The sequence below is a fragment of the Macaca nemestrina genome, chromosome 2 (genome assembly GCF_043159975.1).
Source record: "Macaca nemestrina isolate mMacNem1 chromosome 2, mMacNem.hap1, whole genome shotgun sequence".
Taxonomy (NCBI): domain Eukaryota; kingdom Metazoa; phylum Chordata; class Mammalia; order Primates; family Cercopithecidae; genus Macaca; species Macaca nemestrina.
This window is the reverse complement of record NC_092126.1, coordinates 40,553,921-40,579,142: the sequence shown is the minus strand read 5'-3', so window position 1 is coordinate 40,579,142 and position 25,222 is coordinate 40,553,921. Positions and strand designations below refer to the sequence as shown.

At 44.5% G+C, this 25,222-nt stretch overlaps 1 protein-coding gene across 1 annotated transcript; it reads right to left on the bottom strand.

Moving 5' to 3' along the window:
- Window positions 1-823: 823 nt before the first annotated feature.
- Window positions 824-24,866, bottom strand: LOC105469931 (claudin 18). The gene is made up of 5 exons (XM_011721536.3): window positions 24,422-24,866; window positions 10,699-10,863; window positions 9,760-9,877; window positions 4,535-4,645; window positions 824-3,477 (listed from the first exon to the last, which is right to left on the bottom strand). The coding sequence occupies exons 1-5, from the start codon at window positions 24,639-24,641 to the stop codon at window positions 3,306-3,308; spliced, it is 786 nt and encodes a 261-aa protein (XP_011719838.1). The 5' UTR covers window positions 24,642-24,866; the 3' UTR covers window positions 824-3,305.
- Window positions 24,867-25,222: the final 356 nt, after the last annotated feature.

Below are 25,222 nucleotides of genomic sequence, written 5' to 3'. Positions count from 1 at the left end.
CATAGCTGAAACATGGCTTTATGGCTAGAAATATAAGCAGCCAACACAACAACTCACAATCTTCTTGAGAAGCAAACCAACAGAGAAGAAAGCAGAACTGAGATATGGGCAGAGAAAACTAGAGTCTTAATCATAACCCTTGATTCAGTTGTGTCTGAAGCCAACCCTGGCCTCAGATATCCCAGTTACATAAACATTGCCCTCTTTGTCTTAAAGTTGTGCTGCTTGGTTTTCTGTCACTTAAGTGGGTCCTTTACTTGTATTATTCCATTATCCTTATCATCCCTATTTTACAGATAAGGAAACGGAGACTCAGAAAGCTTAAAGGCTTTGCTCAAGCTAACATAGCTGGGAAGTAGTATGACCTGGATTTGAGGTTGGGCTGTTCTGACTATAAAGCCTATGCTGTTTTTGTAGCTTGATACTGCCTCAGTTTATCGAGCTGGTCAACCCAACCCTTGGCAGCATCAAGAGGGCAGGCACTGGCTCTCTTGTTTTATTGGCCCACAAACAGGCCAATGACGTTAGACACTTTGGGCTGGTGCACTTAGGGTCAGACAGGCTAAACTGGATCCTTGGACCCCATGCTGCATGCCTGATTGCTCTGGGAACTCCTTTTCATTAAGGCTTCCAAACTTGCAGAAACCACAAACTGGTCTGGACCAACACCTAGCTGTCCTCTAGGCAGCTAGGCTGCTACTGAGCAGAAACGGATTCTGAAAGCAGAAAAACTCCCATGAAGACGCATCCGGCGTTGAGGTGTTGGGACTTCCCACCTCCACTTCCCAAAACTTATGAAAACAGAGCAGAAGCTATTCAACTGTAGGACAACAGTGTTTTTAATATTTAAGTAACAAAACATTCAGGTTAACACTCAATGCATATACAATAAGATAGAGCAACAACAAAATTACAAAGCACAGTCTAACTATATGGAGGCTTTCAAACAATTAAGTGTTGGATGGAGAATGTGCTTATTAAAAACCCAGCTGAGCCACATCGCACTGCCTGAGACCTGACCAGGGGACTTTCTGGTGCCCCATGGCCTTCAACTCAAATGGATGCTCTTCAACTCAAATCCAGAGAGCACTTAACAATCCTCATGCTCTAGATTGCCCAACCCTCCTCCTTGCTTTTCTTTTTTCTTTAGTTGACTTGTCTGCTCATCCTTTACCCAAACTGAGGCAGTGAGTTCCACAAATACTTCCTCTGGTTTGGTCTAAATGTTGCTGTCTCAGTGAGAAGGGCCTCTGAGCTCACTGCTCTGACTCTTGATGAACACAACTTGTTATTATTTAATGGGGCATAATCTGTTCTTTCTCCAGACATAGTCTATTCAGCCTCAAGACCCTTATGAGTATTCACCAATCCCCTTGGAGGTCACTTTTGTATGTGCTATTGATGTGAGGACTTTACTCTCAAATAGTAACCTAATGGCCAAGTTCCCCTGCACCAGTGCTGCTCTGGGTAGTTTTTAGAGACTGCTCTTACCTCAGTGTCCTAGGGGGTCTGTCTGGCTTTGGAACTGGGATGGAATTCTAGTGTCCTGGAAGGAATTTAGACTTTCTGCTCAAAAGGGCAGTGATGGAAGCTCAGGGAAGGTGTGTGGTTACAAAGAACTTCCAGTTTTGCCCGAATATCTGACAGTCCAACCACTCTAGATGAATTCAGAGAAAGGAACAGCTTTCAGAGTAACAAAACTGACCAGTTTTGATGGCACACATCTGTAGTCCCAGCTACTTGGGAGGCCAGGGTAGGAGAATTGCTTGAGTGCAGGAGTTTGAGGCCAGCCTGGAAAGTGAGACCTCATGTCTAAACAAAGCAAAACAAAGCAAAACCGACCACAGTGCCAGGAAAGTGCTGCTGCCAACTGGCAGTGGCTTGTAACCATGCCAATGTGGATATGTGTCACTTGGAAACATAACATTTAATTCAGGCTCAACATTTTTTTTTTTTTAAAGAATTGGTTTTAACTTACTTCCTAGGACTTGCTGTGTTCCATTATTTATTTTTTATTTTTTAGACAGGATCTCGCTATGTCACCTGGCTGGAGTGCAGTGGTCTGATCATGGTTCACTGCAGCCCCAGCCTCCCCAGGCTCAAGTGATCCTCCCATCTCAGCCTCCCAGGATATGGGACTACAGGTGTATGCCACCATGACTGGCCGATTTTTTCTCTGTATTTTGTAGAGACAGGGTTTCTCCACATTGTCCAGGCTGGTCTTGAACTTCTGGGCTCAAGTGATCCTTCCTCCTCAGCCTCCCAAAGTGCTGGGATTACAGGCATGAACCACTGCGCCCAGACATTATTTAGTTTTTACATAGCTTACACTTACTATCATGTATAATCAGAGCCATAGAAACCTCAAAGGGAGAGAATTAGGATCAGTGAACTTTTCATGGAATTTGTACTTAAGCGTGACTTTACAAAGTACCATATAGACAATGTGAAAGCAATTATTTTTTCATTTCCTTCTATCCACATGTAGGGGTGAGGCTAATTCATAGAGATAGTGTATCATTTTACTAATACATTATTTATTTTAACTATATTTAGGACTTAGATTAAAAATTTTTTTTTCTCATTCATCTAGGGACAATTTCTGACCCGTGACAGAAAGAGGACTCCAGTGGAGAGCTCAGGAAACTCCTAGAATGGTCTTGCTGGAATAAGAAGATGCTAACAGCAGTAGAAAGGCTTGGTTGCCTCAAGCTGAAGATCACTTTGGTTTGGTAATGTTTAAGATCACAGCGTAAGAAAACCCAGATCATGGGCTGGAGAGATTGCAAATATCTTGCTCTTATTGCTTCTTCTTCAGTAAATGTTTATTAGTAGCCAAGCTAGGGGTGGGGAGGCAAAAGTCAAACAGCAGAAAATAATGTCTGTCGATCTACTCCTTTTCCTCTCAGAAGTTTTCTTGGGGATAAGCTGGGAACTAGATCATCAATGGGTTTATTGACTAGGAGGAAGAGGGGGGAGTTATCTAAATCATTAAAATGTGAGACAGAGATTAAAACCACATTCTCTCATCAGAGTAGAAAGTTATATTTAAAAAAAGAAATAGAGGATTGAAAATGTGAGCTATAGCCTCTAATTCATAAATGATAACTCAGCTGTTTTATGATGGAATATTTAGAGACAGAGACACGAGGCTAAGACCACTTGGCCTCTCCAAAGATGAAATCAAGGCTTTTCTAACTTCCAGCTGTGAGTCAAAAGCAATAAGAAGTCAAGATGAAATCTCCTTGTTTTTTGGGTGAGCTCTTTGGGAGTTTCCTCTGCCTGTGCTGAGAGGTCTTGGAGCATTACACATAGTCGTGCTTGGAAGGATAAGATTGTAACTCGTCCTCTGTGTGGGCACCCCCATCATATGTCTTCTTGTTTTTGGTGTTGGACCCAAAGCCAGTGCTGGCCTTGAAGCCTCCAGGCTTGTAGGCAACACTGTGGCCCGAGGCATGATAAGAAACGGCTTTGTAGCTGAAAGAAAAATAAACATTCCAAGATTGTAGATGTCTTTGTCAGGAGGCCCAACCTCTTATTTACCCTAAACTGTGTCAGTCTTGGCACTGAAAGTACAGTGTCCCTGGAAACCCATCAGTCCAGGGCAAACCAGGATAGTTAGTAACCCTGGTTTTTGGTACACTGGTTTTTCTGCCTCTGCAGTGGAACAGAAGTTCTTGCACTTTAGAGCTTTGCTGAGCCAAGAACAAAATCTCCTGAGAATAAAATAATTGTGATTCCAAATGGACATTTCTGGATGGTGGAGAGAGGTATCCCCAAATCCTCAGTAACTAATGAGTTCCCTCTGTTAATCAATAAAAATGAAGTTGAACCAGAAACAATGTCCAGGGGAACATTTTACATCAAAGGATCATAGAATTTGTGAGCTGGAAGGTACCTACGTTCAGCTCATTGCCTCAAGCTGCTCATCTCATGGATGAGGTGATAGAGGCACACAGAGAGCAAATAACCTGCTGGAGGTCACAGGGGTGGTCAGCAGCAGAACCACACTGGAATCCAGCTCTCCCCGCACCAGTTCAATGTGGGGAGTTACAGCGGAGTTTCTCAGCAGCAGCACTGTTGACGGTTTGGAACAGATGCTTCTTTGCTGTGGGACAGTTCTGTGCACTGTAGGGTGTTTAGTAGCATCCCTGGCCTCTACCTGCCAGAGGCCAGTATCACTTTCCCCCACCCTCCCAAAATTGTAACAGTTAAAAATGTCTTCACATGTTGCCAAATATCCCCTGGGGGGCAAATTGCTCCTAGTTGAGAACCATGGAGTTATGAAACAATCTCAGAAGGAACCAAGAGGGATGGATTTTTCTTACAAATAGGATCACATTTAAATCAATCTAGGCTGAAATATTCCCATTCTATCCTTTAGGTTTCCCCTAAAAGAGAAAGTTCGATAATCCTTAAGTCAAATAAAGTTCTTCCATATACCTAGATTAATTTTTTTTTGGCTGCAAGTTATACATTAAAATAGACCCTGAACAAATAAAACGTCCAGTTGCAGCGGAACAGGGAGACTCACTTGGTTTCTTCTGGTGCCAGGCCCCGGCAGGCGATGCACATCATCACACCCCCAATTAGTGTGAGGCCTCCAGCGACCCAGCCCACGAACAGAGCCGCACCAAATGTGTACCTGGGTGGGGAGATGGTGGCTGTCAATATGGTTGACTCAACTCTCCAGGCTCTGCCCACTGCACCTGGCTGTGCCTGTTCTTTCTGTCCCCACTTTTGGATTCCACATCCATCCCTGCCCATGCCCATGAACACACACTCCTGTGGGTCACAGCCAACTGATCAGGTACCCTGGAGAGTAGAATTGGGACTAAACCGAGGGGGCAAAACAGCAGGGGATTCCAGCATCACTCAACCGTAATATTATAAATCTTTGTGAAACATCTCAAGAAATCTCCTTCCCCTCTCTACTGGCAAAAGAAAGTGTCTTGAAGGTTTGGCAAGAGAAATTTGAGAGATATAAAATCAATCCCGACTGGACGCGGTGGTTCACGCCTGTAATCCTAGCACTTTGGGAGGCCAAGGTTCAACTGAGGTCGGGAGTTCAAGAGCAATCTGGCCGACATGGTGAAACTCTGTCTCTACCAAAAATACAAAAATTAGCTGGGTGTGGTGGTGCACATCTCTCATCCCAGCTACTCAGGAGGCTAAGGTATGAAAATTGCTTGAACCTGGGAGGTGGAGGTTGCAGTGAGCTGAGATTGTGCCATTGCACTCCAGCCTGGGCCACAGAGTGAGACTCTGACCAAAAAAAAAAAAAAAAAAAAAAAAAATCAATCTCAAATTCTTATTTCTGAAGGAATTTTAGTTCCTTGAGTTCTCAGTATGGGCCAATAAGCAGTCATCTTAACTTATCTCAAATAACCCTTACAACCATCCATGCAGGCAGAGCTATTACCTTCAGAAGGAACTAAGTTGAAGTGACTATTCCTTCTTTTATTGATGTCTTTACTTATTTGTTCAACAAGTCTTTATTGAGTTCCTACAATGTGCAGAGCCTTGCCCTGGTACTGGGACACTGGACGAACAAGGTAGACAGAGACGCTGTGCTCATGGTGCTTCTGTTCCAGCTCACAAGAGAATTCTACCTTGGGGTGGTCTGACTCCAAAGCTGGTGCCCTTCGCCTAGGGGGCCTGCCTCCAATGGGACTCAGTTACATCGGATCAGGATTGAGAACAAAATCTCCTGAGAATAAAATAATTGTGATCCCAAATGGACATTTTTGGATGGTGGAGAGCAGTATCCTTCTTCAAGTGACCAAAAACTGTTAGGATGTCAGTGCATATTTTAATGCCAGCTGATAACTTGATTTCCAGCTCCACGAGCTCTGCAGAAAAGGAGAGCTCAGCACGGAAAAGGAGTGCCTCTCCTTGGAAGTTTCCCTTTGCGTTCCCCAAAGAGCACAGGGACTGTTTGTAGAACTCGATGAATTACTAATATGTTTAAAGTCTACGACACAAGCTAAGAACGTTATACCAACAATAGGAAGACAAGTAATATGTGTGCAAACCTCTGCAACCTAAGAAAATACAATACTTTAGATGTGCTTTAAAAGCACACACATTGGCTGGGTGTGGTGGCTCATGCCTGTAATCCCAACACTTTGGGAGGCCAAGGCAGGCAGATCGCCTGAGGTCGGGAGTTCGAGACCTGCCTGGCCAGCATGGTGAAACCCTGTCTCTACTAAAAACACAAAAATTAGCTGGGCGTGGTGGCAGGTGCCTGTAATCCCAGCTACTTGGGAAGTTGAGGCAGGAGAATTGCTTGAACCCAGGAGGCGGAGGTTGCAGTGAGCCGAGATTGCACTATTGCACTCCAGCCTGGGCAACAGTCTCAAAAAAAAAAAAAAAAAAAAAAAAAAAAGCACACACATTTAGCAGGATTAAAGTAAACAATGTAAGCTTCATGACCAAGTGTAGTATTAATATGTAGAGCAAAACTGGTTGACTGAGTTCAGTCCTTGAAAAAGTTCTGGGAGAAAATTTACCTATAGGCTATTTTTATTTCCTTGGACTGGGAAAAAGACAGAAATTTGGTTTAAGGGCTTCTGCCTTGGCATGAAGAGCCCTGCCCCGTCATCCTACCCAGTGTGGCTGGGGGCTGAACAGCAGATCTTTTCCTGGGGCTCTTCCTAGGGTGGTCCCTAGGTGATTTCCTGGTGACAGCCCTGGTCCGTGGGCCCTGACACAGACAGAGCCCCTGTCCTTGATACCCCTATGGATGGTTGAGTGATTGCTTAATGCTAATGATGATAACAACAATTGCTACCATGTATTAACCCCTTACTGATACAGTGATAAGTGCTTTTTACCACTGTCTTGTTTAATTTTCCCAATAACCACTGTGATAGTATCTGTCACTCGCATTTTACAGACGAAGAGATTGAAGCTCAGCGAGGCTGAGGAACTTCTCCAATGACCCAGGAAGGACACGATATTGTCAGGATTCAAATTCAGGTCACTTTGCCTTCAAAGCTCTCATTGTTAATGAATCTTCTGGGCATGAGGGACGAAGTCCTTTTCCTCAACTTAGATACTCTGGGTCAAGGTTAGCAAACCTAAATACTTACCTGGGACAGGCAAGAAACTTAAATGAGTGAAGTGAGCTAGATAGAAGAACATAATTTTGTTTTCTCAACTGTAATATATGGAAAAATCCCTATAAGCATGAGTTGGGCTATTCGGGCAGAGTGGGGACTGTGGTAAACTGGACAGAATGAGTCCTAGCCAGAAGGGCAGCTGCCTCTCAGCTGCAGAGATGGAGGTCATATGAGAATGAGGGCCCAGGGCAATGCTACCAGATCTTCTGAGTTTTTACACAAAGCTGGAAAACAGAGTATGCGTATGTGTGTGGGCGGTGAGGTCTCCTTGTCGTAGGCCCTAGTGGTGCTCTACCATTTAACTGTTTCTGTGGGTCTCTTCCCCTGCTTGTGTATTCCTTTGCCTTTACCTGCTGGCCCCTGTGGCTGCCTCTGGAATTCTAGCTTTGGTTTAGCCACTGAAGCCACTCTGCCCACAGGGACTGACTGGCACCAAGGTATGAAAGCTCAGCTCTTTAGTTTGGGGTTGAGACAACTCTGGCGTCTAATTTGCACTGCACAGCTCTCCTCAGGATCAGGCTGAGTCCCAGGGCTTCACCTGAAATCACGCCTGTGCTTGGCTTCCCTTCCTTCCCGGCCCTGCTTCCCTCTCCTACTAACCCATCTCCCCTTTCTTAATAAACTCTGGCACTGGGATCCTCTTCTCAGGATCTGTTTCTGAGGGACCCAGTCCTTAACCCTTCTAATCTTTTTTTTTTTTTGAGACGAAGTCTCGCTCTGTCGTCCAGGCCGGAGTGCAGTGGCGCGATCTCGGCTCACTGCAACCTCTGCCTCCCAGGTTCAAGTGATTCTCCTGCCTCAGTCTCCCAAGTAACTGGGACTACAGGTGCCCACAACCACACCCAGCTAATTTTGTATTTTCAGTAGAGATGGGGTTTCACCATATTGACCAGGCTGGTCTCGAACTCCTGACCTTGTGATCTGCCCACCTCAGCCTCCCAAAGTGCCGGGATTACAGGCGTGAGCCACCGCTCCTGGCCTAACCCTTCTAATTTTTAAAAGTTGGTGATTGGTTCAGATTATAAAATGAAATGTTTTATACAAAATACCTTGCAGTCTATGTACAGTGTGAGGGCAGGCAGTTTGCAGCTCTAGTCTGGGGCTTAGGCTCTGCCACTGTTACATACAACGTGGCAATAATAGAGTCGGGGAACAGGAGAAGGAGGGGGGTTCCAGGACCAAGTGGGGCACTGGAACCAAAGCTCCATCAAGGTGACTGCCAAGGTCTTTCTTGGCAGCTGGGCTGTCTTGTAAGCCTTCTGGGTGGAGAAAAGGAGAAGACAAAAGAAAGGGAAAGACAGCTGCCCATCCATGGAGGGGGAGGTTCAGGAGGCCTTTCAGAATTCTATAGTCTTAATTCCAGGACTGAAGCTCCCTGCCCACAGGACAGGGGCCGGTGCTAGGGAGATGGTGTGAGAGAGTGATGGCAGGTATTAGTGCTAAGTGCAAAGTGGCTGGTAGATGGCTCCTCTGGGCAAGCGCAATGACCCCAGGTACCCAAATGCTCTGGGAAAGGTGGGCTCTTCTAAGTAGCCTGAGCAATCATTCTGGTTTGGCCATGATGGAGGAGTTTCCCAGAATGTGGAACTTGCAGTGCTAAACCTGGGAAAGTCTCAGGCAGACTGGCATGAGTTGGTCAACCTACTTCTAAGTTGCACCTGTAACTAAGAGACCATGAGAGGAACATAGAGTAGGATTGGGGAAGTTTTTGGGGATCACTTCCTTTACATTCTTGAAATAAAGCAGAAAAATGAATGGGGATTGGAGTTCCAGGGAGCCGGAGGGTAATGGATTTATCATACCCTCATTCTCCGTCTGTACCTCATGTTGATGTGGCTGGAAAAAATGCCAAGTGCATGCATCCAGAGATGCAGGTCACTGAGGTCTAATATTTATATTTCTTCCCAAGAACAAGATCTTTCTTTTTCAGGAATTTGCTCCAGCTTCTTGCTATGAGATATATCCGTTTAAAGTGACTACATGAATATGGGCATTGGTATTGTTTTTCCGTCTTTTAAAAGTTCTACTCTCCTTCAGACACCAAATTGTAGTGGGGTTTCAGCTCCCTCTGCCAGACTGTACCCCCTGTGAGAGCGGGGACTTTGTATCTCCAGCACTCTGAACATGTCTTGGCTTACAGCAGGTGATCAATACATTTGTAGAATAAATGAATTAATGAATGAGAGAAAGAGGCAGCTATACCAGAAAGGAACGTCACTTTTCTCACCCCTACTGCACCTTGCTAATTTCTATTCAAACATTTACCTGTTCCTAGCCAGGTTCCAGTTATGGACTGTAGATGTAAGTTGATGTTCATTTACTTGCCTGGGTTAATAGTGCCTGTTTCATCGCCACCACAATGGGGCTTGTGTAAGAGTGTTAGATAAATACTATGAACTGTCACTGTATTTCAATGCAAATGTCAGATCAGCCTCAAGTCATATCACCAAGGATATTTCACTGAAATGAAGTTTATGAATTTACAGGTGATTGTTGATTTATGGTATGGCATGGTTGTCTCTGATAAATTTTTGGTATTTCAGGCACTGACAGTCACATTAGGCGCATGTGTTTAATCAGATTCTTATAACAATATTCATCATGGTGAATGACGAGACCTAGATTAGGAGGTTACCTGGTCTGAACAGTCTGCACCATCCCACCCATGCCGGTGTACATGTTAGCTGTGGACATCCAGAAGTTAGTCACCAGCATGTTGGCAAACACAGACACTCCAGCAATTGCACAAAGACCTATGGGCAAAGAAAAAGAAATCTCCAGAGTTAGTTTCAAGGGATTACAATGTTTCTGAGGCAGGTTATGCCTAGATGAGTTTAGATGAGTAGGCTGCAGAATATTGTATCCTTATAACCAAGCATTGATTACTGAATTCTCACTATGTGCTAAACATTGTGATAGGTGCTTAGAATGTTTTATCTTGCTAATTGTGGAAGAATATGTGTGTGTACAGAAAGAAATTTTTCATACATCTTGGGACCAAGGCTCAATAGTCCAAATATTTTTGGTCTGTTTCTTTGGTAATGTCAAGATATCTTCCCTTAAAATCACTTTCTAAAGCCTCGCCAAAAAAATGCCTTTTAGGGATCAAGTCACATGACTCTTTTAGGGTTGAGAACCTTTTTTTTCCAGCTGAATTTAAGATTCAAAAGCTTACTAAGTTTTTTTGTTTGTTTGTTTTTGTTTTTGTTTGTTTGTTTGTTTGTTTTTTAATAAAAAACCATTTCTTTTAATCAACATGGGGTGTCACAATGCTGCCTAGGCTGGTCTTGAACTCCTGGACTCAAGTGATCCTCCTGTCTTGGCCTCTCAAAGTGCTGACATTATAGACGTGAAGCACTGCATCCAGCTAAGAACCTCTTCTATTGGGGTTGGAGTGGCAGTTAAGACGGACCTTAGCACTCATGATACGCAATTGGGCCTCCACACTCAGATCGTGAATCTCAGTATGAAAAGTTCTGAACCACATTCAGGAGTAGGGAGGAGTCACGTTTTCTCTACCAGAATGATTTGGCTTTGACATTCCAGAAGTGGGAACTCCAGGCTCTGTGTTTACCTGAGACAATGAACATGATCCCGGAGGTCAGTGTCATGTTGGCTTTGGCAGAGTCCTCCATGCTGCCAATGCGGATGCATTTCAGGGCAAAGATGGATACCAGGAGGCCAATGGCACCCAGGACGATGCCTACGATCATCAGGGCTCGCACTGCCTGCAGCATGGCTGTGGGACAAGGGGCAAGACACAGCAGACGAATCAGACCAGCTCAGCACACTTGATTCGGCTCTGGTTTAATAAACCACAACTAACCTGCACCAAACACCTGAGAGACAGCAAAGTCCATAAACTGTGAACCTTGCCATTGTCAAAGGATGTGGAATTGTGGGAAATACAAAATACATCACTTACAATTCTCTGACTGATGAAGGACATGCACTCAGAGGTCTACAGAATCAGAGAATTATGGATGGTTGGAACCGGGGAGGCCCTTGGATTGTACCTATTTCAGCTTCCTCATTTTTACAGCTTGATAATCTGGGATCCGGAAAGGGAAAATAGTTTGTCTAAGGTGAGAGTTCGAATTACTGATAGAGCTTATAGCTGTGACTTCTAACCCAAATATTTTTCTTCTCTTGTGCTTCCGTATGTGATAAAAGTTTTACATAGTTGTGTCCACTTTAGGAAACCGAGAATTCATTTATAGCATATGATGAAGCCAAGGTTGCTAAGTGATATACCAAGGATACTCAATTTTGTCCCTTTCCACTAGGAACTACTAAGATTATGGTGAGCTGTAGGTTTCAGATGTATATAAAAAGATCAATATAACAATATTAGGCCTTTCAACTGGACCACAGTTTATCAGCGGTTCCCTTTCTAGGAATCAGTCGTACGTATAGGCCCTACAGGGACTCTTCTGCAGTGCCCTTACCTCCAGATATACCCAAAGTTGTTTCTAGTGCATCCTTAAATTGCTGTGACTCATTGCAATCATTGTTTACTGAGCCCTCCTGACTGGCCATGGGATGACAGTAGCTAACAACAGATCAGACATGGTCTCTGTTGTCATGGAGCTTATGCCAAAGTGGGGAATGACAGTCACTAAGCGTGTCTATTACAAGTATAAATAATTTAACAAGGAAGACAAATTAGTCCTTCATGTGTTCCAGTAGGCAAGGCCCCTAGTGTGGGTTGGTATGGTGGAGCTGAACTGCAAAACTGTGTGGAGATACTTATGTGCTAGACACCAATTATTTTATTCCTCCAGTATATCCCCTTTTTTCCTAAGTCCATGATTTTTGAAGGAGTTGCCATGTCTTCAATCAGTGTTTTTCAAACTACTTAAAAATTTAAATTTCCAATCTGTCACAAATTGACATCCTGGCAAAATACAAAATCACCTGCTTGAGTGTCACAGACATGTCAAATTGTTATAAATGTTTAGAAATATTTATTCTTGATTTCGGTACCAGAACTGTTCAGGTGGGTAACACATAGTTTGTGCGCCAGCTTGGTACACAGGCCCTACTTTGAGTAGTGATACTGACCTCGATCTTTCAGGCCCTGACTTTATACCCGGTGCCTTGACCATGGCAAATTAATCCAGCATGGGCATCTGAGTCAAACCGGGCAGGTGAGACACTTATACAGAATGCCTGTGCTGGGCACAGAGAGCATCCGGCCAGTCTCTCTCCAGGGACTGAAAGTATAAGATGCTGTCCTGGGCGTCCAAGTTTTCCTTCAGGCGGTGAGCTGCTGTATAATGGCAAGCAGACCAAACCCAACAGGGAGGTAGAGAGCCCTGACAGTCAGTGTTTGAGCTCCTGACTCCAGCTTTTCCTATGGTCCACATACATTCTTTCCTTAGGTTTCAGGTGCTATCCCAGCACCATTATTATTATTATTATTATTATTATTATTATTATTATTTTAAAATCCCTACCTGTTTGAACTAATTCAGGTTGGGGTTCTGTTACTTGAAATCAAGAGGTTCTAACTTATGAAAGATGGTTTCATCAGTGTCTAGACATGCTAACCTTTAAAGTCTTATTGTTTTTGGAGAGTTTCCACGCCTCCAAGTTCGAAGTCATGACCAGAGTGCTGCTGAAGCCCCTTGCAGATGTGAGGGGACCTCTCGCACCAAGTCTCACAGCTGCAAAGACATTGCATTCCACAGTGTGGTATCAGAGAAGAAGTAAAGGGCATCATTTTTCTTTTTTGGGAAATTGCTGATTTTTTCCCTAGTTATATAAACAATAACTGCTCAATATAAAAAATTTCAAGATGTATAGAAAACTATAAACAGGAAATAAAAAACAATAACCTGCTATTCCAACTCTTGGAGATCGCCACCTTTAGCATCCTGGTGGGTAGTTTTCCAGGAAGGAATTTTTTAAAAAGGAGAAGCAAAACCCTCATGAGGCTCCCCCTGTCACCTGGACCCAAGGGAGCAAGTCAGGAGCCAGCTAGAAATGCAGATGGAGACCTTGCCAAGTTTTAACTAGAAGGGGATTGTGGGGTACACTCAAAGGAGGTGTCATTCCTACCCTCAGTGAGACCAGTTAATAATACCCAGGCAAAATTGAAATTTGGAAATGGAAAAGAAACAGGAGAAATGCTTATCACTTTTTTTTCTCTTTGAAGGAGATACTGAGGGAATCTGCCTATAGGGCTATAGGCAAAAGGCTCAGAGGAAACTGTGAACAAAACAGAAAGTTCTGTCCTGCCTTAGTTTTCACAGGCAGTTGCTACTTTTGAGTGAAAGCTAGTAAGGAATTTTCAGACATTAAAAAATGTAATCCATGGGAAAAAAAAACCCTACGATGCAGATAATATAATTATCACCCATTTTATGGTTGAAGAAATGGACACTCAGGTGAGGTAACTTGTCCAAGGACACACATCAAGGGAAAGGAGGCGGAACTGGGAGTCAAATCCAAAACTGCCTCAAAATCATTACTTTTCCATCACAGCACATTGTTTTGAGGCACCTTATTCTGGAAAAACAGGTAGAGTCCTGCCTTCCATCAAGGTACAAGGATCTGTAAACTCTTACAGAATGTATCCTCCAAATTTGGAGACGCAACCATAAACAATCATGCTCCGAAATGGATGCTAAGAATGTGGAAGAAAGCACTCTCCAAATCGTCTTAGGGAATAACCTGGCCTGGTAGATTATTTATAAATGTGACTCTCAAGATGACAGCATTCCCATCTCCTCCAGCAGTCCTGGGAGAGAACTCTCTCCAATCACCTTGGGAAGATTTCCCTCTCCTACAACAGCCAACATCATGGGCATCTGAGTCAAACATCAGTGGAGCTGCCAGCATATTCACTTTAAGGTGTGTTTGTATCATAAAGCAATTTGTCATGCCAGAAAAATCGGCAATCAATGAGAAATTCTGAAAAAGGAGAGTTAGATAATGTAGAACTTGTTCAAGTGCCTCCTGCAATGTCTGAGGAACAGAGGCCCTAGCAGCCTTCTCACCAGATATCTGTCTGAAGTATGAATGACAGTGTCCACCTATTCTAGTTCTATCCCACTGATCTCTATATACTTGATTCTGATTCTCTTCTCCCTAAAGAAACTTCTGATTTTAACTTTGCTTCTCTGCTGGGAAGAGAATTCTACAAACAACGATCATCAGTCTTGGTCCCACTGGCAACTGTCATGGGGGCAGGTGCCAGTAAGTGGGAGGAAATTGGCTCCCCTGCTTATGGCTAGAAACCTCCTATGTCTAGTAATGACCATGGAGATTCATGGTGGTAAACTCACCTTCCCCTCCACCTGCACGGTCCTACCCTCTGGGATCCTAATCTTCTCTATAGATAAGTAAACAGAGAAAACTGCCACAAAGCAGGTAGCAGGTAGGTTTCTCTTTTAGCCATTTTTTCTCTTACTTGATATTCTGATCAAGAGGCTTATCAGCTGATAACAGGTGAGTCAACAGGCTCTAAAGCCTGATTCCCTGCACCAAAAGTGTGACTACAGCATTCTTCCCAATGAACAATGAAGTGTTATCAGACCTGAAGGGTGGGCAGGATTCAGGGCTGAAAGAAGCAAACAGAAAAATGGGAACTCAGTGTTCCCTCCCTGTTGCAAAACACCTTAATTCCCCAAGTAGCTGTGAGCTGACAGGTGAGGTGCTCTTGGGTGTGGTTTTTTTCAACACAGCCTGCACCTGAGCATCTTCTGGGGGCGCTTTTAAAGAAATATTAATGTTTGTTCTCACCCCCAGAGATTTTCTTTCTTTTTTTTTTTTTTTGAGGCGGAGTCTCGCTCTGTCGCCCAGGCTGGAGTGCAGTGGCGCGATCTCGGCTCACTGCAAGCTCCGCCTCCCGGGTTCCCGCCATTCTCCTGCCTCAGCCTCCCGAGTAGCTGGGACTACAGGCGCCGCCACCACGCCCGGCTAATTTTTTTGTATTTTTAGTGGAGACGGGGTTTCACTGTGTTAGCCAGGATGGTCTCGATCTCCTGACCTCGTGATCCGCCCGTCTCGGCCTCCCAAAGTGCTGGGATTACAGGCTTGAGCCACCGCGCCCGGCCGAGATTTTCATTTAATTATTCAATAACAAAATTTCAAGGAATAATGCGAGACAACAGCTTTCAAGAAGGGCTCAGCAGAGGTACTCAGAGCGGAGAGTTGGGCTGAAAGAGGGTTCTCGGGGGCTGGCATCACTAAGTGGAAGTGGGAGTGAGGATGATGGGACAGCAGTTCACTAGCAGCCAAAGGCCTGGACCGGGGCCCTGGTGGAGTAGGGGGATGGGAGGAGCCATACCTTCAGGCATAGCTTGGTCCTAGACTGGAGACAAGAGGGCTAATGGAGGAGCCCAAAGGAGGGGAGCTCAGAAGACGGTAGTCTGAGGCCAGACCCCAGAAGAAAGGCTCTTGAGAATAAGATGGGAGAGGCTAGATTCTCTAGAGATTCCAGGGAATCAACACAGAAGTCCTTAGTACCTTGTAAAATTCTACAGAACAATGTGACACCAGGTGAGTGTTATTAGGTAAGTCATTTAAGCTCAATGAAAACGAGTCCTCAGTTCTGGAGGGAGTCAAAGATATCTCTTGCATAGATATGTGAGGATCAGATGCTACTTGGCATAAACCTAAGCCAGGCTCAATAAATATCAGTTTCCTCTCCTTCCCTAAAAACAACGTATCCCTTGGCAACTCCACATAGCTTTGACTTGTACTAACTGTATACAAACGTGAATCCTCTCACATGATGATAAAATATGGTTGAGGATTTGAAACAGCCATGTGTGTGAATTGCTATGGGCAAGAGGGGAAGACAATTTGAAAAGAGGAAGAAAAGAAAGGCCTGGACCTAGCAGCCTTTAGTAGTGGGGAAGATCAGGAAAAATGAACACAAGACCCTCAATGAGCAGGGGAGCTAGCTGACAGGAGAGGCGGCATAGGTGGTTTCTATCTTCACTGACCTTCCTCTTCACCTCTGCTATGATTTGAATGTGTCTTTCCCTCCAAAATTTATATGTTGAAACGTAATCCCCAGTGCAATACTACTGCGAGGTGAGGTCTGTAGGAGGTACCCTCAGGAATGACATTAGTGCCCTTATAAAAGGCCTTGAGGGAGCCTGTTTGTCTCTTTTGCCCTTCTGTCCCTTCTGCCATATGAGGACACAGCAAAAGGCACTATCTTTGAAGAGCATGAACCCTTACCAGATGGAATCTGCTGACACCTTGATCTTGGACTTCCCAGCCTCCAGAACTGTGAGAATAAATTTCTGTGGTTTATACATTACCCAGTCTAAGGTAATCTTGTTATAGCAGCAGGAACTGTCTAAGACATCCTTTAAGGTGAGATCCACCTACAACTCTGATGATGTGTCTCCCCACCAAGAAATGATGCTGCACCACTGACTAGGCCATCCTAGGGCATGATGCTTTGTGGTAGCTGCCCCTGCCATCTAAATGGGGACCACCACAGCCGCAAGCTGAGCAGGCATTCTGGTTCCTAGCTTTTCTCATTGAGAAATCAGGGCAAGCACCCTCATTTACCTAGGTTGAAGGTTCTCTTGAGCTGTGTAGACCTGTTCTCAGCTCCCTGTGGTGTCTTCATCATACACAATAACGTGTAACTTTTACATGTTTGTCCACATATTTGAAGAGGCATGCTGATGCTGAAATATCTTTCTCTTTTGAAGAGAGAGAAAGCAGCTTTACTGAACACCAATAGACTCCCCAACTTTATAACTAACTTATAATCACTTCACCTTCTAGGGTTGGTTTCTTCTACCGGAAAATGGGGAAAGACAAACTGGTTTCATAACCAGTGAAACCATTCAGCCAATAGCAAGAAATAAACAGACAAGCTCCTTTAAAAAGGATACTTATGAGAAGTCTCACTTTTTTCCCTTATGGGTTTTTGATTTAGATTTTGTGAAGGTTTTGTGAAACTGTTCTCTGGATTAAATGTGGTCTGGTTTAAAACTTCACTCCTGTGTGTGTAAATATGATTTATAGGTTGATAGGAAACTCTGTAACTCTCCCGTGGCTGTTGTTTTTACACACTGAAGCAGAAGGGGGAAAATGTAGATAGTCATATAAAAAAAAAAATCAAGACCCTCAGTGCCTGCAAAGGGGCTGAGATATAGTGAAGTACGCAGAACACGTAGGATGGGGATAGGAAGGGAGAACACAGGGCCTTAAGTGATCTCTCCTTTGGATATTTGAATTCATAAAATGTTTTTGAGTTTGGAGGAAAAAAAGGCTAGAAGATCAAATGTCCTAAGTGTTTGAGAACCCTGAGTGATGTAGACACAGCAGCGATGATTTAGTGATGCCAAGAGCTAGATCTTGTAAATGGGTCACAGGGCACTTTCTTTGTTTTTTTGTTTGTTTGTTTGTTTGTTTTTTTGAGACAGAGTCTTGCTGTCAGCCAGGCTGGAGTGCGGTGGGGTGATCTCAGCCCACTGCAACCTCTGCCTCCTGGGTTCAAGCAATTCTCCTGTCTCAGCTTCTTGAGTAGCTGGGACTACAGGCGCACACCACCATGCCCGGCTAATTTGTTCATATTTTTAGTAGAGACTGGGTTTCACCATATTGGTCAGGCTGGTCTTGAACTCCTGACCTTAGGTGATCCACCCACCTTGGCCTCCCAAAGTGCTGGGATTACAGGAGTAAGCCACCGTGCCTGGTCCAGCACTTTCATATAAATGTCTTACTGTGAGGCGTTTCACAAATGGGGAAAGTGAGGTCCAGAGATGTAGGTGGCCAAGCTGTGCCCTTGATTCTAGCTCACTTCCCTCTCACTGTAAGGCTTACCACTTTACCAAATTTAGTCAAAATGTTTGCAAGCACTTTAAAAAAAGCATTACTCGACTGTGATGTCAAGTCAGGGACATTATGGAGCCAGGGACATGAGTTTGCCATATCTTTGCCCCCTCTCCATTCTGCTCATTGTTGGCCCTTTACTCGTCCTTTCCACTGTTTCCAGGGAAGGCAAGTATGAATGGGATGCAAGTCATCCATGCTTTAAACTTAATTCATACTCCTAATTTCACATCATTGATGATATTGTTACAAATGGGTCAACGCCCATATACCCTCTGCGCTTATTGTGCTCAAGCCTAGACCAAGCTCTTCAATTCTAAAGGCAGCCCATTCCTGCATTTAGAAACAGGGTCTGGGCAGGGGAAAAGGATGCAGACTTGGAAGTCTTTGCCTTATGTTCACATCCTGTTTCTGCCATCTTCTATCCATGAGGCCTTGGGCATGTCCTTCCCTCACCCCCAGCCTCAGTTTTCAACTTTTTAAACCTAAAGCTAATACACATTTTCCTGATTTTTGTAAAGATTAAGCTGAAGAGCCAATATGCAGCTCAATAAATAGTAGTTATTTTACTTCTGGCACTGTCCTCAGAGCACTGCATGCTGTATCAACTGTGTGGAATACAATGAGATTGAATCTTGAGCTATCAGTTATACAGAGCTGGTAACATACAAGTATGCAGTCCTGCTACCACCACCATTTACTTCATTAATCTATCTTTAGTTTACACAATACAGCCTGTTGCATTGAATTACATTCTTCTACAACTGTAAGTTCCAAAGAGACATGATACATTTTTGTCAGATGAATGAAAAGTTAAGTGAGATTTTGCAAGAACAGAGATTGTGCTTAGGAAGAATTTAATAACTGGTAATGATTATTATAATTATTTATTTATATTTATTTTTTGAGGTGGGATCTTGCTCTGTTGCCCATGCTGGAGTGCAGTGGCATGATCACTGTGGCCTTGAATTCCTGCGTTCAAGTGATGATCCTTCTGTCTCAGCCTCCTGCGTTGCTAGGATTACAGGTGCAAGCCACTGTGCCCAGTGATAACTATGATTATTAACTAAAGTATTATAGGTATCTGCCTTTTGCCTTTCTGTAAACACTTTAAGGCTTACTTCTGTGCTAACAAGTGACACTTTTCTGGGTTCTAGGTCAAAATTAAACTCTCTGGGAGAATCATTGCAAACTTACATTTCTCCCTCCAGGCATTTCATCCAGCTCCTCTGCTTCAGGTCTGTCTTCCCCAGTTCCTCGTCAAGTGCAAGAAAATACTTTACACGGCTGTTTCTGATGGGAAGTTAGGCATTAGGTCCTGGCTGGTTGTTATTCCTTCCAGCTCCTTTAGGAGCCCCACAAGTGTCCTCTTGGGCTGTTTTATCTCCTTGCATTGTTGCCTTTAGCTTTTGAGTTTCTTTCGAGCCTTTTCCTCCTGGTAATCTTCCTGCCCATTCTTACGCTCTTCAAATATTTTATTTTTAGAGATGGATGAAGTTTCACTTTGTTGCCCAAGATGGAGTACAGTGGCATGATCACAGTTAACTGCAACTTCTAACTACAGCTCCAGTGATCTTCCTGCCACAGTCTCCCGAATAGCTAGGATTACAGGCATATACCACTGTTCCCAGCTAGTTTTAAAAAAATTTAAACTTACTGTAGAGATGGGATCTCATTTTGTTGCCCAGGCTGGTCTTGAACTGTTGGCCTCAAGCAATCCTCCCACCTTGGCCTCCCAAAGTGCTGGGATTACAGGTGTAAGCCACCACTCCCAGCTCCTGCCCATTCCTTATCTAAGTCATCAAATAGATATTTGTATTTTGGGGTGCCAATTTGTAGCGTAGCCACTCCTGCTGCATGGGGACTGTCTGCTTTTAAGTCCACACTCTTCTTGAAGGCCACAGATTTTCAGTGATTTAAAGTACCTCCTTTTCTGCAAACTCAATCCCAAGAAGTGTTTTTTTCTGGCTTTTGGTGAAATCCTCTTCCCTCAACTCAGATAGGCAGAACTGGGGTACACTTCTGTGGTGGCTGCTGGGAACTGTCCCCCAGTTCCCATGGTGGTTCAGCCCAGCTTGACTTTTCACAGCACAACTAGGAGACAGGACACAAAGCAGCACCCACTTCCTACTTCTCCAACCCCCTATGCTTGTTGTGGGCCTTTTGTGGGAGATGAAAGACAGGCATATCAGAGTCCTCTGGCCACAGTCTTACCACCGACAGAGCTTACCAACAGATGGTCTTGTGACCAACAGTTTCCAAGAGCCCTCAATGCGTTGCTACTGGCCCTGACATTCACATTTGCTGTCCTCCAGATGGGATTTGAGGAAGTCATTTCTTCCAGCTTCCCTAAAATCCTTCTCAGAGAGCCAAGGACCTCTCCTTTTGTGGGTCTGAAACATCTCAGATTTCCATGAGTGGCAACTGGGTTCCCTCTCTAAGAGGTCTTTGTCTGGCTTGACATGGAATAAAAGTACCTAGCATCACCAATTCTCCCACCTCTCTTCCTCTCTCCCTCTCTACTTTCTTCTTTCTCGCCTTCCCTTCCTCTCTCCCTCATCCACTGTTCCTTTCTTCCTCCTCGCTTTTTGAAAAAAATGTGCTTTTACCCGCCCCCACCATGGCAATATTTACATTCCTCTGTTATTAAATGCTAGGGAACTTTTACATTGTAAAAATTTACCTCAAACCCCTCCTCTTTCCTGATTCCAGGCCATGCCCACCAAAATGTCTAGCTCTGAATTACACACTATATATTATCTTATATCAGATGATAGTTTACACATATAATTCAATCATATTTGTTTGAATATAAATTAATGGTATATCTTCTTCTGCAATCTCATTGGTTTTGACTATTTGATGTTCAGGGAATTATCTGTCTGGCAGAACTGAAATAAGTGTGGTTGATGTGTTGCAGCCCAGGCAGTTACGATTCAAATGCTCCCTGTGGTAGAGACAGTAGGTGCTCACCAAATAGCTATGTGCTCCTACATCTCCCAGCTCCTGGGGCCATATGGCTAGTTCTGGCCAATGCACTGTGAATGACATGTGTTACTTTCAGATTGAAGCAGTTAAGAACTGTTGTGCCTCCTTCAAGCCTTTACTCTCTTGCCCCAGCAACTTTGAATAATGTAGCTACAAGGAGGCTGCTCTTCCTACAGTGGACTTTATGTGGGCAGGAAGTAAACTTTTGTTGTGTTAAGCCATTGAGATGTTTAGGTTTGTTTGTTGCAGCAGCAGACATTAACTACTCTGACTAATAGAGTCTCTGAACTCTAGCCTCTGCAACACAGTAGGCATGCAAGAGATATTTGTTAAATACATGATTGGATGAACAAACAAATCTGTTCCAGGCAGGAGGAGGACCAGGTCCTTTTTTTTTTTTTTTTTTTTTTTTTGAGACGGAGTCTCGCTCTGTCACCCAGGCTGGAGTGCAGTGGCCGGATCTCGGCTCACTGCAAGCTCCGTCTCCCAGGTTCACGCCATTCTCCTGCCTCAGCCTCCCAAGTAGCTGGGACTATAGGCGCCCGCCACCTCGCCCGGCTAGTTTTTTGTATTTTTTAGTAGAGACGGGGTTTCACCGTGTTAGCCAGGATGGTCTCGATCTCCTGACCTCGTGATCCGCCCGTCTCGGCCTCCCAAAGTGCTGGGATTACAGGCGTGAGCCACTGCGCCCGGCCAGACCAGGTCCTTTTTTATATATGGAGCCATAATAACAAAAGCTTTGTAGTACAGAAATGATTTACTGTCCTTTTTGGAGGAAGACCTTAACCTGTTTTTAGTTCAATGGCTTGCATAAACACTTAAAATGAACTATTCGTACTATTTAATTCAACTTAATTTATCAGTCCTTTGCTGAATACTCACTCTACCAGGCCCTTTTCTGGGAACTGGGGAAATAATTCTTATTTAGCTGAAGGGAACCGCCACATAGAAGCTGAATGAGACAAATGTAAAAATAACCAAGTTAATAAGCTAAAGTTCTGACTCAAACAGAACTCCCTTACTGAAACTGTCCTGATTATCCCCCCTCCTGACTCTTCCTACTGAATAACCACTTCCTTTCTGGTGCTCCAAACATCTGTGTCAAAGCCTCATGCCATGTGTTGCCTTTGCTTTGATATTCACGCACACGCCTGTCCCCTCCGCTGGAATTTACGGCGCCGACAAGGCCAGTTTTGTGTTGTGTACTCTTTGTAGGTATGCAATAAATGCTTCCCAGATTTGAGAGCAGTGTCACGAGGAGCGAATATGCTCAATGCTATGAGAATGCTCTGGGTTTGGTACAGAGACTTGTGGAATCTTTATTCAATTTGGGGGCTTGAGGAGGTGTGGGGGAAGATTTGTGAGAGGACAGTTGGGGTGGTGGAGGGGGGAATTCAGGGGAGCAGGAGCAATGGGTGTCCAGGACCAAGTCCAGGGTACTGAAAGGACAGAAGAAACAGGATGGGGGAGTAAGAGACCGCCAGGGAAGTTAGGTGAGGGGTTAGGAAGGTTTGGTGTCAGGCTGTTATGTGTGCACCTAATTAAGCTGGGAATGGGGAACCACAGAAGTTGGTTGGGTTTTGAAATGTCTAAGGAGATGAGAACTGAGAACTAGGAGTTAGTGACTAAAAGACTCCTCTTTATCCTCTGCTATGGTCAAAAAAGCAAACATTCTAAAGAGATGAAGGATAGAAACCAGACTGAGAAAGGCTAAGGGTGAGAGGTAGTGGAAAAATGTAGTCTTTTAATTTGGTTTGTCAGTGACCCAGGAGAGAGACAGAACTTGACAATGATCAGGATCAACAGATTTCCCCGGAAAGGAGGCCGTATGCATAAGTGAGGAGAAGAGATGAAAGAGGCAAGGAGGAGAGGGGATGACCAACAGGGCATGATCCCAGACAGGTGGCATGAGGCCTTCAGAGCCCTGCTGGGGAGGTTGACCTTAGCAGGAGAGTTTGACCTTAGCAGGAAAGCAGGGAGGAGAATCTTGTTCTGTCAAGGGGGAGAGGTGGAGCTATTCTAAGAGGGTGTCATGGAGATAGGATCTGTTGATAGAATAGGAGTGACAAGTCACAGTGGAGGCAATGGGGTTTGCCCATTTAGGAGAGTGGGAATATTCAGGAGCCCCATGTATGGAGACTGTGATACAGAGTGAGCAAGAGATTGATAATATGTAGTAGGGCCCTGGGGAGAGGTTATTGAACATGAAGTCATAAGATATCATGCCTTAATTTTGAATATGAGGACAATCTTTTTCTTTATATGATAGTTAAAATTAGACATAATCAGCAACTCAACACTCGGTGTCGCATTTCCTGAGGCTCACCTCTCCCCTCCCACTACAGCATAATCCCTCCTCAGGCTGGTTCTCTTTTTTCTGGCCAGGTTCTACCTCCCTTGCTTCCCTAAGCAGGTATTTCCACAGAGTCAGTGATCCTATTGGTCCTGCAATGAGTGGCTTCCAAAAAACAGAATAAATAATCCAGTTCTTCTACTCTGACACCCATCTTCTATTTCTTTCTGAAAATGAACTTGGATTAGTTGAATCGCTTTTCACAATTCAATTCAGTTTCAAGGGCTCTGCAGCCTCTTCACAATTTCTTGCAAATTTATTTCCATCCGCTTGTTTATAAAAGGTATTTGTTTCAGAGAGGCAAAACCTAACATTGTTTTCCTTTCTCCATCACACTCACATCTTGGCCACCCCTTAGAGCCACTAATTAGCTTGATCTATTATTTTCTTGTTTGCATTTAAAAAATACAAATAGAGCTCCCATATTATTCAGAATGCAAAGTTGCGATGATGCATATTTGAAGTAATTATCTGTATTAAAAGCAGGGGTTTATTTCATCTTTAGGGGTGAAAAGATGTCACATTTGTAATTATATTTATATTCTGACACAATATAATTATAATTCTGTAATTATATTTTGATATACATGGATTTTTAGGACAGTATACCAGATATTCTTAATACAAATGCAGAGAAAGAATATAATTTAATGGCAACATTCTTTTTGGTACCCACAGAGACTCCAACTTTGAAAAATTTAATTGAAATGGAAAGAAAATGAAATTAGCTCTCAATAAACTTTTCCAGGTATAACAAAATACTCAGCATCCTGCTTCCCTGCTGCCATGTATGTGCAGGCAGGAGCAAGCCACGTGCATGTAATGCACACAATTTATTTTCTCCTTGAGAAACACGAGCTTATTCCAGGTATCATGAACATACCCTTACAGTAGACCCATTCCTCTTGAGGCCTGCCTCCTTACTAGCGATTCCGTCACCTTCAGTATTAACCCTCCGATTTTCTCCTGCATGACTGTTGCCCTATTTGACACGAGCCAGCTTCTCCTTTTATTCACACCTTTTATTCTGAGCCAGAGCTGCCAGGGTCCTCACCCAGAGGCGGGAGTGGGGCTCAGCGCAAACGCCCCCTTCCCTGCGCTCACCTGGCTCACCTGGCCCTGCCCTGGGGTGTGCGGTGCCTACCTGGAAGGCCCAGGATGGTGAAATAGGGCCTGCACTCGGTGAACCCCGAGCTCTGCCTCACGCAGCTCCTCCACAGCCCTTCGTACTGGAACACAGAGGTGACGGGGTTGTCGTACAGGTCCTGGGTGCTCCACATGTCCATCCCGGTGGCCGCGATGCAGCCCGCCAGCCCCAGGATGGACAGGAGGAACGCCACCACTTGGCATGTGGTGGTGGACATGATCCCGGCCGCCCGCCCTGCCGCTGCGAGAAGCTGCCGCCCTCCTGCTGCCGAAGGTGTGCAGCTAACGCGCTCCTGTGGGGAGCTCTTCTAATCAGATGGTTTCCCTAGGCTCTCAGTATTTGCTCACAGTGTTTTCCTTAGATAGCTCAGTTTCACTCCTGGTTCAAGGGCATTATTCTGACATTTGTTAGAGAAGCGGGCCCAAGAGGCACTTGTCTGCCCTCCGCATGCCGGGTGGGTTCAGCGCAGAGCCGTGCCAGGGCGCAGAAGGACTCCCTGCTCCAGGCCGGACCGGCCTCCCTCCAGCTCTGGCTCCTCCGAGAGCGCCGTCTTCTGGAGAAAAGGCTGACGTATCCCCACCACTGGGAACGTGACTGCAGACCACTTTGGCTGACCTTACTTAAGATGGCCCTGGGAAGCACCCACCGTGCTCTGTCTTAAACCAGACTTTTCACATTTTCTCCTCACAACTCATAAACGACTTTTCACTTACATCTTTCCATTTTGATCTTACAGAAATGGGTAGGGTAGGTACTATTATCCCCATTTTTGGGTTGTGAGTCAAGAAAAGTACAGAT

What these genes read in the sequence shown, in the direction of transcription:
- LOC105469931 (XM_011721536.3), bottom strand. Translation starts at nt 24,641, where the DNA reads ATGTCCACCACCACATGCCAAGTGGTGGCGTTCCTCCTGTCCATCCTG. An exon ending in GATCATGTTCATTGTCTCAG is followed by an intron (nt 9,878 to 10,698) that starts GTAAACACAGAG and finishes CTTTGCCCATAG; the next exon opens with GTCTTTGTGCAATTGCTGGA. An exon ending in CTGGCACCAGAAGAAACCAA is followed by an intron (nt 3,478 to 4,534) that starts GTGAGTCTCCCT and finishes TTTTTCTTTCAG; the next exon opens with CTACAAAGCCGTTTCTTATC.